The following is a 21,060-nucleotide window of genomic DNA, read 5'->3' as shown; positions in this document are numbered from 1 at the left end:
CGTTTGCTGCCGTGAGGGAGGGGAGCAGCGGCTGTGAGGCGACGGTCCCTGGCGGGAAGAGGTCGGGGTGGGCGAGGACGCACTTGGGCTTTAGCGTGGGGTTGTGTGGCGGGGTTGAGGAGCTCGGCTGTTAACTCCAGGCTACGGCAGGAAGTGTCTCTGTACCGCCCTTAAATTACATTAAAACTAAGAAACTGCAGTTCTGTGCCTGAACTCCCCCTACCCCCAAAAAAACCCCTCCAAACTATCTCTGTTCAGCTGCCTTGCCGTGATTTACGGAAGTGTTTCAATTCAAGCAGAATAAAGGGAACCTCTTCAAAATGGTACTGGTACCGTGTACCAGTACTTAAGGGGTAGTTAAAAAGAAGATGGAGACTCCCTTTTTACACGGAGTCCCATGGAGAGGACAAGGGGGAATGGACACAAGTTGCTTTTGGGGAGATTCCGATTGGACACCAGAGGGAAATTTTTCACAGTGAGGACAGTCACCTTTGGAATAATCTCCCCAGGGAAGTGGTTGACTCGGCCACGTTGGACACCTTCAAGAGTCGTCTGGACAGGGTGCTGGGCCATCTTGTTTAGAGTGTGTTCTTCCTAGAAAGGTTGGACTAGATGATCCCTGAGGTCCCTTCCAACCTGGGATTCTGTGACTCTGAAAATCTGCAAGCTTATGGCACTGGAAGAACAGTAGTTGTCCAGTGCTGCACTGATCAAAGTAGAAAAGCAAAGGCAGCTGAATGCTTTTACTCTTCCCTGAAACTGCAATAGTTATGCTGTAAAAATAGACCAGTATTTTGCAAGAGGACTTCGGTGGTGTACTGTCAGCTGGACATCAGTGTCACCACTGAGACCTGGAGACCTGCTGTAACACTGATTGTACTAACCACCTAGTTTATTGTCTGAGGTTATTTTAATCACTTGAAATAATTCATACTGAAGGTCTGCATTATAGGGAAACACTTTTTGTGTGTTTGCACGCTTCAGGTGTTGTACTGGATGCAGCACGGTCTGTTTTAAGGCATTGCTGTGACAGCACTGCTGCTTGGAGGTGCTGTAGCCAGGAAGCACTTGGTGATGTTCTGTCAGTGGTTCATTTGCTAACATCTGGACACCATACTGAGAAAAATTATTTTGAAGTATGGGGAAGAAACAGGCTGACACCGTCTAACTATACAGCCATCATTAAATGCCACTTTTTATTTGGCGAATTGAAAATCTTTCAAAATTATTTTTTAATATTTTTTGATGACAAAACATCTGCGATCTGTGGCATACATGCCTGGATGTTTTTTGCCTGAAGGACCATGCTGCGGGTGGGACCTGATTGCTCTTCGATGGCCGAAATGAATCTCAATGCCTGGCTGATGGAGCTGGCAGCTAAGTAGCCAGTGCTGTACCTGCTCCAGCTACTCCTTTTCCATCCAGGCTAACTACAGCCTGAAATTAGAAAACGGAAATAAAGGGAACCACGTCTGATGTGAGAGGCTTTCTACTATGAAGATAACCATGTATGTTCCTTATTTGCATATGACATGAGGGAGAGGGATGATTTCACTCTTTCTTAAGTGGTTTTGTAATAGCTTTGGCCTCATAGGCCCTGAAAGCTGGGTGCTTCATTTGATGTAATGGTAGAATGTGCCACTTTAATGATAGTGTTCAATTTTAAGTAGTAATAAAAAAAATAGTTACATCTACTTAACATGCAGTTAGCATGTTGGAATGAATACAATATGTGGTTTGAGGAAGGAAATGATATTTTTAGCAGCTGCTTATCTAGGAGAATTTTTAGCATTGTTATACCATAATGTACATTATACCACATGTATAGCAGATACCTTTCCTAGCACTGAAGTCACAAGTAGATATTCTACAAAGGTAAACATGTAGTATAGCTTCAGTGGTTTGCAAAATGAGTATTTTAAGAATGGGGAAAGGGTTTGATTTTAGTAAGCACATGCTAATACAGCACAAAATTAATTACATAGTTCAGAAAGTGGTGGGTTATTTGGGACTCAGTAGTGTGCTCACTAGAATATCTAAGCACTAAAAGCATGGTCACAGCAGATACATAAAAGATGGTTTTCTACTTTGGTAAAGCAACAGCTGTTTATTTTTATTTCATGGATAAATTTAACACAGCCTTTTGGGTAGACAAATAGTGTAAGGGTTGTTTTTTGGATTTTGGTGGAGTTTTTTGAAAATCTTGCTATAGTGCTGTTCAGAGGAGATAACTGGGTTGTTTTTTTTCTTCTCAGGACTCAATTCTGGTGCAAGAAATTAGGGTGTGTACATCCTGAATAAATCTCCCATGAGAGTTTTCTGGTTCTCCAGGTAGTTTGAAGAGTGTCCTGTAGAAATGTGGTAAATAATAAGTAAATAAATAATAAGTAAAAAGAACAATAAATACATTTGAAATTATAACTCGCTTGCTTCTAATATTAATTCTTAAGGTGTTCATGCTCACAGATGTTCATATGAAATAAGCACTCGTTGTTGTACTAAGAGCTAATTATGAATTAAGAGTGCTAGTTGCCATTATATAGTCACAGAATAATTTAGGTTGGTAGGAGTTTTGGGAGGTCATGTAGTCTGTACACATGGGCAAAGCCAGACCAGACTGATCAGATTGCTCACAGGCATGTGAAGTTGTATGAATTTTGAAAGGTGGAGATTCCACAATCCGTTAGGGCAATCTGCTCCAATAGCTGACCCTGTCATGGTTGGGGGGGGGGGGGGGGGGGAATCCCACAATTTTCCATGTATCATTGGAAAATACTGTCTTGCAAACTGCCTTCATCATCTCTTACCCTGTGGCTGTGTGCTCCTCTCAGATTAGCTGGTTTCCATTTTCTTGATACTGTCTTACTAAGCAGCTGTAGAAAGCAGTAAATCTCCCTGTAACTTTTGTTTCTGAAGCCTGAACAAAGCCATTTTTCCCCATCTATTATATTTTCCAGTTCCTTCATCATCTTGGTGACCCTACACTGGACTTGATCAAGTATGTCAGTGACTTTCTTGTACTGGGGTGCTGAGAACTTAACATGGTGCTCTGGATGCAGCTGGGTCCTAGTTCAGGGTGGTGGAGGACTCTGTTCTTCCAGGTCATGACTTTTGTAAGGACATCAAGCATTATGGCTCCCAATATGATCCCTGAGGGATGCCACTAGTAATGGGCTACCAACTGGACTTTGTCCCATTGAGAACAATCCTGCAATCCTCTGCTCCTTATTCATGTATGCACCAATTTATCTCACCAGTTTGGCTCTAAGGGTAGTATGGGAGATTGCATCAGTGACCTCTTTATATCTGATTCTTTGCTGTATTTATGCAGCTTTATTTGCTTAAATGATCGTCATGCAAAAAACCATGCTTCTCTCAGTCTAAAGCAGGTACACCAATTGATAGCATCTGAGATCCACTAATGTAGGTTATGACTCAGTTTCCTGGGGAATTTAGGTCCACATCAATACTATGGATGTATTGAAGTGGTAACAGATAACAAGCATCTCTCAGATATCCTAGGTAGGCTGGAGCACCGAGTTTCCTCCTTGCAGGAGAGGCTGGTTGGGTGTGTTACGAGCAGGAACCATTCAAGGATGAATTTGCCCTTGTAATATCACAGAAATTCAGCAGGGGGGCTCAGAGGGATTGCTTGTGCGTGAAAGTATGTTTGTAACTTCCCTTATGAGCACACAGGGCTGTCTTAACTACACCATGCTGCAAGAGACGGGGGTGCTTAACCTTTGTAGAGGTAAGTAAAGAGAAATGAGAGAAAGAACAGTCAGCTGACAGGCTTAGTAAGTCCTGAAGCTCTTGCAGTAACTTTACAACATCAGATCACCAGCCTGAGATTTCTTCTCTTTTTCCCTTAAAACAAAATGGCTTGCTTGGTGTAGTCAAAAGTTTAGGGTTTAATTTAAATGGAGTTTGCTAGAAATCTAGGCTTAATGGGGCTTTAAAATCATGCAAATGAGACATTTCTCCTGTGGTGCAGTAACAGGCGTGTCCCTGCAAACATAGGAAGTGAAACTGCTGCAGTATGTCTCAAAAGCTTTGATGAAGTTTTGCATTTGCTGATGTCACAGCATGTGCTTGGACTGTATCAACATTTAAGCAAGGGGGAAGTAGAAAGAGTGCTTGAAAGAAGTTTAAAGAGTGCATGCACTGACCAGGGAATCAATCACAGCTGTCCCTTCAAGAAGCTTTGGCTTGGTTTGTTAGCCTAGGTCACCTGCAGTGTCCCATCTTCCTTCCTTAAAAGTGCCTTCTTTATTCTTTTTTATCAGATGTAGTTCTTAAGACTCATTTTCAGCACAAGTTTCTGAGAGCTGAAGGGCAGCTGATCTGTTTCAGTGCAGGGCTTGGCTTCCCTTTTCCCCTGCCCGTGTGAGCTTGCTCTGCAGGGCTGCTGAACCTCTGTTGGAATTACGGCCTTGTGACGAAGTGTGGGGCAGCACAGTCTTTCTACTGAGCCATGACTACTCAGCTCCAATCTTTGGCCTCCTTCCACAGCTTGATAGCATTGCATAAATTAATGAAGTTGCAGCTTTATTGTTCCATAATGCTTGCTCGGATATTTACAGTATAGTTCCTGCCAGAAGTAGTGTGGGAGTGGTTTGCCTTTACCTTGTTTTTCACCACAGGAAAAAAATAATTTCTAAGAAAGCACTGTAATAGCTAAGCCAGAGGGGAGGAACAGCTAGTTTTTCTAAGACTTGCATGCAGTTATGATTTGAGGCCAAATTCACTCTTAGGTAATTGGTAATGCTGTAGTATGGGGAATCCCAAGGTAGCTCTGGATTATGACTCCCTTGGCAGTCTCTACTGCCAAGAAGTCTTTTTGTTTGTTTCGTAAAGTATTTAGAAAGTCCTTCGTGCTGGTGCCTGGCAGATTGCTTTGAAATGCTGCAGGAGACTGCATAAATTGGATGTGGAGGAAGGATGAGATGATGATTTCCTAAACAACTTTGCTGTTGTGGTGATCTGTGTTTTTTCCTCAGCACCTATCTACAAACTAGTTATGTCTGAGAGAGTTATACTTTACTGAGCTTTCAATCATACCATTTTCTTCCAGTGTAGCTGGGAACTTAGCTGTTCCTGCTTGAGAATGGAGATAAAAGGGAACAAATACCATAGACATATCTGCCAATTAATTGTGACTGGCAGCAAGATGAACTGTTAAGCTAACCCCAAATTTGAATTGAATTTATTTTTAGCTGCGGGCTTCTAAGACGAATTTGACCTCAAGGTTAGATTTGGGCAAGCCCTGGCTAGGAAACCATACCACACAAGGTATGAATGTTAGTTGGGGTTACTTAAAGAAAGTAAATTTTGCTGTTTTGACTCATGCTCCCTTGAGAGCTTTGCTACTCTTCTACTTTAATGTGAAAATTCGCAGATTTCGGGTATCACCACCAGCTCCTCAGCTTCCAGTCAAACTCTCTCAATTTTCTTGGATTTGTCTGTTCGCTCTTTTATTCCTGACCTTTTCCAGTTGCTAGTATCTACTACAGGTTTCCAGTTTTCACCCCTTCCTTCTTCTCACCCATTTTCCCTGAATTGTGAACCTCCTTCCCTGCACTGATTTGGAGTGATTTGGGGGATTGAGCTGTGATAACTGTGTGAAGGTGCTTTGCTTGCAGCTCTGCTACAGTTTGCATCAACTGCAGTGCCTGAACAGACTGGAGCTTTGCTTTCTTACTATATTGTTAGTGCACAAAGCCAAGATTCCCCAATCCGTAACTTCTTTCCTAGGTGTTTGATTTTATGGAGAAAATTGATAGACATTAATGTAAAACCTTATTCTTTGATAACTTGATGAGCTAGACCAGAAGATGAGGAGGGTTTCAAGGACATAAAGAATAAATGCTGGTTTGGACTTGAATTTTAGTAAAAGCTTTAATGGTTCTTTTGTAAGAAAGTCAAGCAGAAATCCTTAACCCAATTTTTTCCTGGGACTTGGTTGAAATTCATTATTTTTAAGAGAGTCTTTTTATCACCTTCATGGACTGTCCTTTCTTAAGTTCTTATCACAGCTGCCCCTTAGCTGTAATGAAGATAAGGGTCTATAACACTTTATACAGAAAACATACAAAAGAAATGTATTATTCAAACCCACTGGCACTGACAAAAAGCAGTTTTACAGCACAACAGTTACTGCTCTTGGAGCTGAGGTGGTGGCTGTCACATGCTTAGTCCCATGGTGCTTTTACTGGAGTAAAAGCCCACAAGTATTGCATCACTGCTGTTTATGCTTCAGAGTCCTTTAACATGTTTAAGCAACGTAGTCCCTACCAGTTCTTATGATTTTGTGTCTAAACATACAAAACAATCTCAGTATGTTAACCTGGAAATTGATTTGTGAACCCTTTCATCAAGTGTGTGTCTGTGTTCTGTTTTCTGTTTGTTTGGTTTGGGGCTTTTTGTTTTACAGCCTACGGAAAACATCCCTAGCGTTGCAGTGGATATAATAATGCGATTTCAATAGAAGGTGAGAAGTGATCAGCAGAAAAGTTGTCCTGTTCCAAAGTTACGCCTAAATGTACTAAAAGTGGTTCAGTGGGATTAATCTTTCAGTATTTTTTGTAGGACGGATCATTGCTTTGGTAAAAAAATCTGTGTATCACAAAAAGTAGGAATTTTTGGTAGGAATGTTAAGGTTGGGGTGAATGGGAGGTCTGAGTGTGAAAGCACCAGAAGGAACAGCAGAAGAGAATAGAAATACTGATGGCACCTTGATTTGCAGATCATCAGGATTACAGCACATCTTTGTGCAGCTTTGTAAAGGACTAGATAGGGAAAACAGAAGGCAGCCTAAAACAAGGGTCGGGTCCACACGTTCCTGTACTAAGACTGAAGACGAAGCTATTAAGAGGTGATGGTGGGCATGTAAAGAACAAGGCTGGTGCCCTGAGGCGCACAGACCAAAAGCAGGGAGTCAGTGTTCGTGACACACGGAGGAGGGACGGGATGGGAGACAAAGCATTTCTGAACCACTGTTGGTTCCTGGGGGGTACAAATGAAACACCAGGGATGGCTGCCCACGGAGCCAGCATCCCTTGTCCCCAGTCGTTCCCGGCTGGAGCACTTGAGTACCTGCATCTGAACGCAGGGCACACTGGTGGGACAAACACCTCCTAGTGCTTGTGGGTATAAGCGAGTGGGATCACTTTTGTATTACTGCAAACTCACCTTTTGCTCCTGTAAGCCCCTTTGCTGGGTTTGCTTTGTTGTTGTTGCAGTGTTGCAATTTCCTCTGTTACTGAAAAGTACAGATGAACACCACTGATACCAAGCAAATCCAGCAGTGGATGGAAATGCCAAGGGAGTGCCACATGCTTTTTTTTTTTCTTCCTTAAGAAAGACATTTGCAATTCAGATGGAAATTGCTGCAGATAACTTTTCTGTGACCTTGATTCTTGTGCTTGTATCTGGGATGTGCGGAATGCTGGTTTTGGCTGCTCACTTAACGAATGCCGGATGCTTTGGCAGTGAGCTTGATATTTCTTTCATTTTGTGAAAGATGTATGGTGCCCTGATAGAGGTGATTTCTCCAGCAGATGCTCCCAGTGCAGGAACGCTTCACCTGTGCTGTGTTTCTTTTTCATCGAGGAACCAGCAATATCACTGATTCATCACAGAAGGTTGCTGAGTACTTACGGGTTTACAGGTCTGGAGCCTTTTGCTTTTATCTAAATAATGGAGACCTTGCCCTGTTCTCCCTGGTCCTTGCTTGTGTGTCTTTAAAAAGTTTTGTTTATTTTCTTAGGTCTCTGTTCCTAATTAGTACTTTTGCATTCAGGTGTTCTGTAGTTAAACATGCTGCTATGTTGTGGTGTCTATACACTTTCCACCCTTCATATTCTACTTGAATATTTTCCCCAGAATAATAAAAACTGAAGACAGCCCCTGGACAAAATTTTCTCCCTTGCCACGTGCCTCATTGCAACAGAGTTGAGGCAGAATGCCAAAGCTTGCTGCGTATTCTTAAGGTGGCTCTGCAGTTCACAGAGATCACAGCCTGAAGAGGTGAAGCCACACAAGCTAAAGGATATTTTTGCCTCCAAGGCAAAGTTCTTAAGAGTTTTAGGGCTGGACTGGTAAAATGTGATTTGAAGAAACTCCTGCTCCAATGAGATAGTCTCAGACTGCAGTATTTTGTGGTTTCTAGGACCCCAGGTTTTGTGTATTTAGCTTGGCATGTTGCGCAACAGTCCTGTGCAACTGGCTGGGCACTGGACTGGAGCAGTCTGTACGGATGACCTCAAATCTTAATAGAAGACAGGTGACTCGCTTTGGGTGTGATTCTTACCTCTGTATTTCTCCCTTGCACTTTGGTTCAAGCTCGTAAAAGTTTAGATTCAGTACTCACCCCATGTAATCAGGGCAAAAGAGTGACTTTAAGCATTTTATTTTTCCTCCTTCCAGGATTTTTTTTTCCCCTTGCACTAGTAGATTTTCCATCTTCAATTTCTTTTGAATGGCAGCCCTACATCCTGCTGGGGCTGACTTCCCACACCAGGGCTTGCTGTCTGCAAGGTGACAGGAAGCTCTGGGTCACTTAGGCAAGGAGGGTACTTTTCAGACATTTTCTTGATCCGGCAATATTGCTACAGGATGCCAGCAGAGGCTGTCTTGTGTGATGGCACATTATCAAGATACTTCTCCACTTTGTAGTGTTTAAACCATCACCTGTGAGCAGCCCAGCACTGTTAGGTATCTCTGTGACAGGCACTCTCACCATACTGTTTGTTGTGCAGGATGGTAACTGCAAAGGTGTGGGTTCTGAAGAAGCATTTTGAGGGTTTCCCGAAAACCAGCGACTTTGACCTGAAGAAGATAGAGCTGCCAAACCTAAAGGATGGAGGTAAGTGGAGTACCGTCTGTTTTTAATTTTTCCGGAGCTTCTGTGGTTGCTGAGAAATGGCTGTGCATCTGTAGAACTGTTTGTATGTTTCTCTGTCGTGGATTTTTGAAAATGGGTTGGCACGGCTTGTGGCAAGCCATGCACCTTAGCAGAGAAGGGTGATTGCTGGAGAGCATGTATGGTGATGGGTTTGGTGGGTTTTAAGATATGCTGCCTTCTGATAATACCCTTACAAACAGTGGCTGAGCTCTTTTAAATCCCATGCGCAGTGGCTGTGTCATGCCTTTTACAGGTTCATTCTGCCTGATCACACATGGTGCCTAACGTCAAAGGCATTCGAATGTGTTTGCAAAGGAAGCTCACAGGAGAAAATTCCTGAAGTGATGCACCCTCAAAACCAACAGCCACAAGGAAACAGAATTCATTTAATTTAGAGAACTGAAACATGACACAGAGTGAATAACTGTAGTAATCAAACATGCTTTTCTGGTGAAAGGTTTTAACCTACTTTATTTTGCAAAATCATTTGGAGAAAGCTGGAGAAGATGGTAACCTCTGGGAGTAGGTTTTAATGCTGATAGGGAAAGTGTTGCAGATGGTGCTGGAGGGGAACAGAGTGACTGGGGTGGGAGCAAGCCTGCAGCTGGGAGGCCTTGGGGCTGGAGTCTGCATTCAACATCTGTTTGGTTTTTTTTCCAGTGCTTATCTGTTATATTTCACCTGTTGCGACAGCAAGAGAGAGTGAATAACAAGAGAAAAAATGCACAGTTTTTATACCTGTGTTTCTCTATTTTGAAAAGGGTAGGGAACATGATAACTTATTATATGCAAAAGCATAAAATAGTTGTTGATAAAAGAATGAACCTTTATTTTTGGTTTCACTTGGACATACGTACCGTGCCGTCTTGAACCTCACCCCACCACTTGTCCTTTACAAAATTTACTCCAGTTTAGAAGGTGTGCCAAAGAAACTGCATTGAAGAACTAGTTATCTTTATAACTTAAAGGTTTGAAAAGTGATTTCTTCTTACATATACTTTCAAGCATTTTTCATAGCATATGTACTTCCATATCACTCAGACACACTTAAAAATTGAATGCCTGTGGGTATTTAAGAATGTGGAGTCATTTCTTCCTTCCAGTTTTAATCCCTACAGCAAGAAGACGCATAACTTTGTGCTAGTATAATACTTTTAAAGGAGATTGCCTTTCTTGTTATGTTACATGTCCTTGACTGTTCTTCCTGCTTACTCTGAGGAATGGGAAAATATTTATATCTGAATATATTTCTAGCTTGTACTAGCTAGACCACTGCACCACAGGCAATGAAAAGTATTATTAGGTAGAGATGAACAGCTGAAACTGCTGTGTGAGTGAGAGTTTAAATTAAAATTTGTTTAACAATGTATTTCACAAGAACTAGTGGCATTAGAGACAGTAAGATGGATTAGGCTACTTAGAAAAGATAGCCTAATACTTTCTGTTTAAGGCAGCAAAACAGTGTTTATATTTGACCTGTACCAAGGTTTCTTACCACCCTCTGCTGATTGAGTTGTGGCAGGGCATTTTATATCTGGTGGAAAGTAATTAGCGTTTTGCTTAAGGGGTCAGAAGAAGCTAGCCTGTTAAAAGAGACACAACAGAAAGTGTCTTTTGTAATAGCCCAGCCATAATCCAGACAAAGCTAATGAAGGTAGTAGTCAGTTATGGTAGTTTTTCCCTAAAAGGTGATGGGATCTGGAGTTTTTGAGCTGTCAGGAATTCCTATAGCTTTTGTTGAAAGACTGACTTGGGAAACTATGCTTTACTGCACTGCTAATGCCCAGGAATTTCCTTTGTCTTTTGTTGCAGAATTGCTGCTTGAATCGGTGTTTCTCAGTGTTGATCCTTACATGAGATATATCTTTTCCTTCTTTTTCAAACTGCTAGCTAAGACACCTAATTTGATCTCCCACTGAAACCTCTAAAGAAGAGGTACTGGAAACACCCCCTTTTGACGGAGTTCCAAATGCCTTTGTCTGCTTTTATAAAATGTGTGTATATGACAAGGCTCCCGATACAGAGTTTTGCCTGATTTAACCAGACATCAGCATAATGATGTCACAGCCCTAGACTTTTGTTGAACTCTGCTGTTGTTCCTTGTCATGTCTCTTCCACTGGAATGCAGTGGGCTCAAATGAGACTGCAGCCCTGTTGCAGTAGCTGCTTCATTTACCTTAGCAACCTTGCGCTTAAGGATACATATCCTAAGTAGGAAATTGCTGATATGCCCATGTTAATAGCTGGTAGTTCAAGCACAGGGAGACTGGGTAGTTTGAAGAAGTGTGGTGGATCCTAGTGTCAGAGGTAGCCCGTGGGAGTCTCAGCCTTCTTGTAGTGGTGGACAGTGCTGGGAAGAGTAATGCTACTGTGTCCCCAAGACACTAGCCCCATATTCAGTCAAGACAGCATGCTTCAGCTGTGGAAGACATCCAGTTATGCCATTACAACGACAAGCTCTTTGCGATCTGTTCAGCACCGCTGCTTGTGCTCTCTTTCTGAGTTAGACAGTAGTTACTGCTTCATAGCATATCTGAAACATCATTAAAGTTGCTTACAGTAAGCCATCTCTCTGCCTGTTTACAGACCTTACAGTCAAAGGGGCATGAAGGAAGGGGACATAATGATAGGCACACAGGTTGCCAGGTAAGATCTTCAGTTCTTGTTATCCATACACATGACAGATCTGAGAGGAATGTGCTGACATTCGAGACGTGCAGCCTGCATTACCTATTCTTGATGTGAGTCTGCGTACTTCTGCAACTGTATTATTTTCTGTAATGGTTTGGAATGTGTTTTTTCCACTAAGAACCTCTTTTGCCTTCTCAGCATTTAGGTCTCTGATACAATCTATATGTAATTTCTAGTGATAATGTTTTCAAAGGGAATTTTTACAAGCAGAAGTATGAAGTGACTGACCATTGTACTTGCCCTGAGTGTCAACTTCACATTTTAATATCTGCTGTGCTAGTAACTGCTTGCCCAAAAACATGCATGCTATCTACTCCAGCAGAGAATACCTCAGCGTCTCCTAAGATACACCTCTAGCCAAAGGGTTATGTCACTGAAAGCTGGGAATAATACTCCTTAACACCGCATGAACTTTATTCAGTGCCAGGTGCATGGGGAATAATTCCTCCTAGCATGCACCCCTTCCATAATTCCTCTCTGACATTTATACGTGAAAGTTAACCCATCGTGCCTATCTAATATATAATCATTGACCTGGCTGGGCATCCCCTTCTTCCATTGGTCTGTATCTTCTCCACCTAAGTTTAAACGTACAATGTGATTTTAATTCACTGCGCATGCTCAAGAAGAATCGGGGGGGGGGGCTGTGGGGGAGGTGGGTGTGTGTGGGTGTGTGTGTGGGTTGTGGGGGTGTCTGTGTGTCTGTGTGTGTCTGCGTGTCTATGTGTGCGCGTGTGCGTGCGTGCGTGCGTGTGTGTGTGTGTGTGTGTGTGTGTGTGTGTGTGGTCCTTTCACCCCTCAACTGAGTCGGTGGTTGCAACCTCTCCCTGCAGTGGTTGCAATCTCCCCCTGCTGGAATTACCTTTCCCTGAGTTTCTGTGCTTCACATGCCTTCTGGGCCAAGATGTTCCCTGCTATCACTGTTTACTGATTTGTGGCTTTCCCTTATCTTCACACCCTTCCTTGTAGCAGAATGTTTCCAATGTTAGTCCTTGAAGTTTGTCAACAGGGCATGCGTTGCTAATAGCCTCTTGTCTGGCCTAAGAATAATTATCTTGTTAAAATTCTCTGCTCCTAACTGTGTTATTCTCTGCTCCTAATTATGATTCTTTCTTCACTACTAATAACTCCCATGCTATTCCATTTCATCCAAGGATAACATACATATATATACACACACGTGTGTGAGGTAAGAGTTATCTAACCTCAAATCCATCCTTTCCTGAGCTTGTGGTAATTTAGCTACACAGATGTTTCCCTTTGTCAGCTTGTTCCTGCTGTGCTGCCTCTAAATTGCTGCACGGGAACATCTCTAGTGTTTGACTCTTGTGTTTCTCTGCAGGAACACTGAGGTCTGGGATAAATTAACAACCAAGTCTGCTGAACAGAAAGTCAACTGTTTCCAATATTTCGAAGCTGCTTACCTACCCCTTTGCAATGTAGTTTTTCCATTGGGCTAAGAAAGTTTAATTTTCATTTGGCATAGAGATACCACAAGTATGAACTTCTCCCTGTTATTAGCTACTGCTTTCTGTCTGGTTTTATTACCCCAAGAGGTTCCATCTTCAGGATCTTCAAGCTTTACATGAGGTGCAGGTTGTCTGAGAAGGGAACTGCTCGTTACAGCCTATCTGTGACTTCTTGCTTCAAACCCAGTATCCACCCTTCAAACCCAGTATCCTCTGTCCTGCCTTCTGAGTCACAGAGCCTAGTCTGAATTTGTACCAGACTGGTGCTATTCAAAAATCTGTGGGAACATTGGATTTGTTGTGGGCAGGGCTGAGTCTAGAATCATCTTGCCCTGTTATCCCCCTGGTGATGAAAGGTACACATTTCAGGAAAGACATTGGAAGCCTACAGCACCAGCAGGTATGGGCTAAGTGTCCTGATGTGAAATATTTCTTCTCTGCTGCATCACAGGGCAACAAGAATAAAGGAAGGAAGAGCCAATAATGTTTTGTCTCTGATGGGGTACTCTTTTTTTTCCTCCTTTTAAACAGGATTATTGAAAGCAAGAATCCTGCTTTCACAGTGGGATCCTTTGTTGTGGCCAGAAGTGGCTGGAGAACTCATTTCATCTCTGATGGGAAAGACCTACAACTCCTTCTTTCCAGTTGGCCAGAATCTCTCCCCAGACCTCTGGCTCTTGGGACAGTTGGCATGCCAGGGTGAGTTTCATGATCCAAAGACAGCTATCCCCTGGATTTTTTTTGTGCAGGATTCTGCCTGTCATACAGATTCTGCCTATCTGTATGACCTTCTTGCCTCATGTTATTCTGTTGTTTGCTCACTCTGGTAAAAAACATGTATGCTCTGGATGCCCTTACCTCATAGAGAGCCCATCCTTTAGGTCAGAGGAGATTTGACTTGGAGTTTATGGTGTCTCTCCTTGATGAGTTGTAGTAAGGTAGGAAGAGGATCCAGGAGGGGCTAGAAAGAATCCAGTTCAGTCTGAGTTAACCTCAGTGGAAAGACTCAGACTTCACTTGCATCTGGACTAGTCTGCTTTTGTTGATTGGGCTCTATCAGCATATTGCCAGAATTGCCTGCAAAATTGCAAAAGACAGCTGTCATATCATACAGTGAAATAGAGGTCCTTTAAATTGCACTGCAGCAGACAGGGCTGCTGTGCTTCAGAATCCATACTCACTACTGCAGTCTCTCAATCATCATCTCACATTTCTTCTCTCTTTCTTTGTAGTTTGTGTGGGTTATCAGGACTTGGTCAGTCCTGTTGACATGAAAAGCTTTCAAAATATTTGTAACATTGTGTGTGCTGCAGAGCTTTTCAGATTTCATTTTGGCAATAGGCAAGATGCATGTTTTTTCCAGACAGCTGGTAGATGGATTCAGTTCCGCCTTTCAGTTCGGACCCAGTGGGAAGCTCTAAGCTTGAATTTAGAAGTTAGAAGAAAAGTTTGTTGGGGTTCTGGGCCAGTTGATCATGTTGCTTCAGGAAGATTGCAGAGCCTGACGTCATTCAGTATCTATACGATCAGTGGAACATGCTTGAGCTAAACCTTGGTGGTTACTGCAGACCACTATTCACCCAGTAGCCATAGATCTACACAGTAGTCCTCGGGAGCAGTGTGCCCACCAGCTCAGCAAGGTTTTGCCACCGTATTTTAGTTTTTCTGCCAGCTTTGATGTGTGATGAGTATCGTTTAATCTTTGCCTCAACCTGGTAGATACCAACTGTCTACTGACCTCTTGTCTAGCTTGGATTTACTCTTTCTTCCAGTGTGTAACTGAGTCGTTATGTTTTACAGAGTTATCTCTGTGTTTCTCCTCTCGGCTAGTGAGCACAAGAAAACTGTTTTCACTGAAGGTAGACTTTTGCCACAGCATCCTGTTTCCCAATAGTGTATCTGTTTTTTTCTGGCATGGCTGTAAAAAAAAGCCAAATTAGGAAATTTGGGTTAATTTTTGTTCTAGTTGTTGAAGTATTTTGGTTCAATGTGGTCAAGTCACATCTCTGTGTCTGGCATCTTTTATTCCTCACTGAGCATTCTTTCTTTTTCTTCACAGCCTCACTGCGTACTTTGGTCTGCTGGAGGTCTGCAGGATGAAGCCAGGAGAGATGGTGCTGGTTAATGCTGCAGCTGGTGCTGTTGGCTCTGTGGTGGGGCAGCTTGCTAAAATTGGGGTGAGTGGCTTGAACTGCTCATACCTGCTCCTTGGAAGGCTCACCTGGGAGACAGGGGAACAAGGCCATGAGTAATCAGCAGGGCAAACATCCCTGAAGGCATGCCTACAGTAAGATCTTGAGACGGGACAAGCTCCTGAAGATGTAGCAAAGCTAGCTGAATGTTTCCTAGAGGTCAGGAACTTGTATGGTGTCAACAGCCTGACTTAAAGGGTGAGCCATCCACCTAGAACTCTGTATCAGCCTGTGTTCTGAGGAGATGTTTGGAAGTGTTGTCTCCTTTCCTTGCAGGGTTGCAAAGTGGTTGGCTGTGCTGGCTCAGATGTGAAGGTTGCCTGTCTCAAAAAAATAGGCTTTGATGAAGTGTTTAATTACAAGACTGTTACATCTTTGGATGAAGCACTGTGTAAAGCCTCTTGTGATGGCTACGACTGTCTCTTTGACAATGTGAGTTCAGAGAGAGGACCTTACCCTGAGCAGACTTCTATTTTCCTTAAACTATAGCAGGAACTCAATATTGTATACATCTAATTGAAGATAACACCAGGAACTCAACATTGTATTCCATCTAACTGGGCAGTGGTCTCTGTAAGAGCTTACTGCTTTCCTGTTTCCTTCCCACTTATTTCTGCAGCTGACTTGGGCAATAACAGAAAGATCAAAGAATAAAAAGCAAAGCTGTACTGTTGGTGATGTTTGTGAATGGAGAGGGTGAAGCTTTCACTCTTTGGAAAGTGTGGCACATTTTGGGGATGTGAGGGTCACAGTGAACATTAAACTGATGCTGAACAGAGAGCTCCTGTCCATTCCTGGGCCCACCTTGGACCACAGGCAGTTCTCTGCTGATGCTGGAAGTGGAGTGAGTGTGGCCAGCCCCATATTACATGGTCCAGGTGGCTGCGCTGATTCCTGTAAACAAAACAGTTGAAAGGACCACTTCTAAAATTGCTTGAGTGGCCTGTAGAGGGTTTCTGACCTCTCCCAGGTATGGCTGGAGTTAATGGGGATTGTGGACTGTTCTCAACAGGCTGTTTGAATGTGACCATCCTGTTTCGGAGGCTAAGAGAGTTCAACAGTATGGGTGCAGCCAAACAATGTCAGTTCGCCTTCAAGCCAGAGAACAAGCCATGGCTTTTTAATTTCCTAGTATAGCTAATGTGTGCATTATACCTGATAATATAATACCTGGCACAGGGGTACTAGCTGACATACTGGCCTAAAACCCCCTGGCTAGCCAGCTGGTTTAAAGGGCAGCCATCATCACCCCTTTAGCATGTCTTTCAGCAGTTTGTCTGCCGATCCAGGGATGATGATGCTGTCTTCTGTGTGGATTGCAATGCACCTGCCTTGCCCTGGCAATCAATGTGAATGCATGGTGTCAGGGCAAAGTGCTTGCCCCTGTGACGGAAGCTCCTGCTTGTCTTGCCTCACCCTTCCAAATTTCCTGTTCTGTGCTGCTGAGGTCTTAAACAGGTTTTATGGTCACATCCATTCCTTTCCCTCTCACTTCAACTTTTGTGCAGAGCTCTCCCCAGCAGTAAATTTTCTCACAGCTTTTCTCTATTAAAAGCTTTGGAGTACAGGACATTCCTACTGGGTAGAGGAGAATGGTTAAGTAAAAACTTGTCATCACCATAATATGAAGAGTAAAAGTGCAGACTGGTGTGGGGTAAAAGCATAGGTAATGCTTCTTAGTGCCCCTGGACATGCCCTTTAGGAGGAGGAATCTAAGGGCAAGTCCTGCTCAATGCTTCCAAACCAAGCTTTGTGAACTAAATTTGGAATTAAAACCTATTTCCTGTGTTCATAACTAATTTTTAGAATAGTGACATCGAGTACTCCTAGGTGTTGACTAAGTGTAAGGGTTTCTGTAGCTACTGAGTCTTTGGAGTAGTGGAACTCACCTCTCCACCACTTCATGGAACCTGTTGGTACAACAATGCAAGGTTGGCAGATTTTGGCAGTCAGTGCCAAATACTGGATTGTCTCGAACGCTGCACATGCTCTGGTTCTTGTAGGTGGGTGGAGAATTTAGTAGTATTGCTATCAACCATATGAAGAAATATGTAAGGATTGCAGTCTGTGGAGCCATCTCTCAGTACGACGACTCTGTGCCTCAGCGAGGTGTGGGTGCGCTTCCTTGTGTTTATCTCCTGTTTTGTGATAGCAGAGAGAAAGATATAATGGGAGTCTCTTGAGATTTTATTGGTTGTTTCCTTATGCCATTTGAGTGTATGTACGTGTGTATATTTCGGTAACTAACTGCTGCTCTGGGACAGCAGGAGTGTGACCACAGTCCATGTGTGTATGTGCACTCTTCCCACTTTGTGCACACTTGTATCGGATGGAGAACTAATCAGCTTATTAGAAATGGGAGGAGAGAGTGAAGCGCTTAAAACAGGATTCCCCGGGGCCCTAAGCAGACACTGATCGGTAGAAGGCAGGTGTGGTGGCATGATGCCTTTTACACAGTATGTGCTTTTAGATGAGAGAATGAATTCCCCTCAGGTTTTTAGATGAGGCAGCTTAGGGGTTTTTTTCTGTAAGATTTCAGCTACTGGTGAAACTGCTCAGAAATGTGGCTGAGATGAATAGCATTAATTTTTGCATATTTGCATTCTAGAAGAAATGGGAGGTCTGAATTCTTTTTGACAACTGACTTAGGCTTTGGAGTCCCAAGTCACTTCAAAAATGGGACAGGCATTTGAGAGTGTTTTAACCCCAGCTGGCAACTAAGTACCATGCACCCTGCTCCGTGGGTGGGATGGGGAGAGAATCAGAAAAAAGTAGTAAAACCTGTGGGTTGTGGTAAAGACAGTTTAATAGGACAGCAAAGGAGGAGAAATAATAGGAGTAAGAATATATAAAACAAGTGATGCACAATGCAGTTGCTCACCACCCACTGACCAATGCCCATCCCATCCCTGAGCAGTGATCACTGCTCCCCGCTCCCCAGACAACTCCTCCCTGTTTATGTGCTGAGCGTGACATCAGATGGTATGGAATATCCCTATGGACAGTTTGGGTCAGCTGTCCCAGCTGTCATCCCTCTGAGCTTCTTGTGCCCCTGGCAGAGCATGGGAAGCTGAAAAGTCCTTGGCTAGCGTAAGCACTGCCCAGCAACAACTAAACCATCAGTGTGTTACTGACATTATTCTCATACTAAATCCAAAACAGGCACTGTACCAGCTACTAGGAAGAAAAATGAACTTTGTCCCAGCTGAAACCAGGGGAGGAAACTATCACATTTTTATGATTGAAGGAACTGTTTTTTAATGTGTGTAGCTTTTATGAGATTTAGGAAGAGCATGAGAGCTTGGCAGGCTATCAAACAAGCTGTCAAAACAGTATTTCGAGGATTCAGCTGAAACCCCTCAGCTGAAGCTGAGGCCACTTTGCTTCTGAATGAAACTTTTTTCAGAAGCTTTGGGTGTTTAGACCCACAGCTTTACGGATCAGGCCTTTGTTGCCCTGAGTGGCTGCATGTCTATGAATCCTTGGTCTTTTGTCCTGGAAATTTTGTTTGAAAAAAACAGCAGTTGTTTCTGGCTGGAACAGTGATTCAGTGGTCCTTACTGGCTAAAAGCTCTCTTTAGGCATTGAGTCTTTTTTAAATGAAGCTGATATTGCAGGTGGTTTGCTGGTTTCTTTCTCTTGCAGGGCCTTACATGCAGGTTGCAATGATCTTCAGAGAGCTTTGAATGGAAGGGTTTATTATGTCCAGCTGGAATAACAGCTGGGAAGAAGGTCTGAAGGCACTACTGAAATGGGTCGTGGAGGTAAGAAAGGAAGGGGCAGTTTTCTGTAAGGTAGACTCACACTGTAGCTTCCCTCTTTGCAAGGGGTCTCTTGTCATAGCTGTTGAGGTGAGGTCCCAGCTTGATACTTTTCTGCCACCTGACTTAATCTCTGAGCCTTTTGGGGACACTCAAACCATAGTGAGCACACCTGATCCCTTCTGCTTTGTTGAGACCTGCAGTATTAGCTTGTTGACTTAGCTATATTCCAGAATACATTTAAGCTGTGAAAAAGGATGCTTCCAGAGTAATTCAAAACACTTCTCTGGCAATTAAGAGTTTCATAGAGTGCTTCCTTTATTTCTCATTCAGAAGTCTCCTTTCATTTGTAGTACGAGCAAGGATTTCCACTGTAGTTGTGTGTAGTAGCGTGCTGAAATTACTGGTAAGAATGGAGGTTTTTATGTAACTGGGAGCTGGACTTTAAAGGGACTTAATAGGGAATTTCTTAAATTCTACTTTTCTAGATGGAGGCTGAGTCTAACACTTGGTTCATGGCTGTGAAAAGCTTGTGAGTGTGAACACTACAACAAACATGAGGATTCGGAATGGCTCAGCTTTTTATCACTTCAGTCTGCAATTCCATACTTCCTTATGGGAAGACAGGCCTGGCTGTGGGGAAGTAATCCCCAAGTGACACTGATCTGCCCTGATGTGTTTTTATAGGAGTGAATTTTGCTCCCTGTTATGACTCCAAGTAGAAGGTCTTGCAACAAAAGCAGATCTTCACAACAGCCTACGTACTTTTGCAAATGTGCAAATCTACCCTGATGTGTGCCAGCTTGCATGTTTCAGATGAAACATTTAAGCTGGAGAAAACATTTTTGCAGGTTAGCCTTCCAAGGATCATAAAATCATTTAGGTTGGAAAAGATGTTTAAGATCATTATGTCCAACTGTTAACCCAGCACTGCCAAGTCCACCACTAAACCATGTCCCTGTACACCCCCTCTACGTGGCTTTTAAATACCTCCAGGGACGATGACACAACCACTTCCATGGGCAGCCTGTTCCAGTGCTTGACAACCCTTTCAGTGAAGAAGTTTTCCCTAATATCCAACCTAAACTTCCCCTGGTGCAGCTTGAGGCCATTTCCTCTCTCCTATCACTTGTTACTAGGGAGAAGAGACCAACACCCACTGCACTACAACCTCCTGTCAGGTAGTTGTAGAGAGTGATAAGGTCCCCCCTCAGCCTCCTCCAGGCTAAACAACCCCAGCTCCCTCAGCCACTCCTCATAAGACCGGCTCTCCAGACCCTTCACCAGCTTCGCTGCCCTTCTCTGGACATGCTCCAGCATCTCGATGTCCTTCTTGTATGGAGGGGCCCAAAACTGAACACAGGATTTGAGGGGTGGCCTCACCAGTGCCCAGTACAGGGGGACAATGGTAAGTATTAGGCTGCTTGTGAATGAAAACTCAGCAATTTCCTTTCTTCCGTTGACAAGGAAAAGTGAAGTGGTATGAACAAGTCACTGAAGGATTTGAGAACATGCCAGTGGCTTTCCTTGGAAAGTTAAAGGGAGAAAATCTTGGAAAAGCCATTGTAAAAGTCTGAAGGTCACATATTCCTGGGAGACTGAGGCAGGAGAATGTGATTCTGTTAAGCGCTTTTAACTCCCTGATGAAAAGGCCTGTTTCAGTCTTTTTGCTGAGCATTCAGTGGTAACTTCTGTTAAGAATTGGGCTAATATGTGTAAGTATATGCCAATGGCTTTGCTCTTGAAGAACTCGAGAGTTGCTTCCCAAAGCTACACAAAAAAAAACCCAACCTTAAAGCTGCTGAACCTCATCAGAACTGTAACAGATTTAATAGTAGCTTGAACCTTTCTATGAGTTGGCTTGTAGAAAGGAAAAGCAGTTCCAAAAGCTTTGCCAGCTGGTGGCACATCTGATGACTAATGTTTATCTGTTGATTTGGCCCAGAATTTGTCAAGAGGGATTTTTTAAACAAGTATCAAGGAGCAAAGAACAGGCTAACAATTCCTGGGGGTTCCCAGCTTCCTCATAGGGTTGTTTTTTT

At 43.2% G+C, this 21,060-nt stretch overlaps 1 protein-coding gene across 1 annotated transcript; it reads left to right on the top strand.

Annotated features, from left to right (window-relative positions):
• Positions 1-7,373: 7,373 nt before the first annotated feature.
• Positions 7,374-20,599, top strand: PTGR1 (prostaglandin reductase 1). The gene is given in 9 exon segments (XM_064439557.1): positions 7,374-7,669; positions 8,760-8,866; positions 10,718-10,767; positions 11,499-11,551; positions 13,597-13,764; positions 15,125-15,242; positions 15,534-15,689; positions 17,261-17,431; positions 18,863-20,599. Coding segments are annotated over 9 exon segments (1,311 nt in total). The 5' UTR covers positions 7,374-7,559; the 3' UTR covers positions 19,241-20,599.
• The last annotated feature ends 461 nt before the right edge of the window (positions 20,600-21,060 follow it).

This window comes from Phalacrocorax carbo, chromosome Z (genome assembly GCF_963921805.1).
Source record: "Phalacrocorax carbo chromosome Z, bPhaCar2.1, whole genome shotgun sequence".
NCBI lineage: Eukaryota > Metazoa > Chordata > Aves > Suliformes > Phalacrocoracidae > Phalacrocorax > Phalacrocorax carbo.
This window is presented reverse-complemented; position numbering and strand designations above follow the sequence as displayed.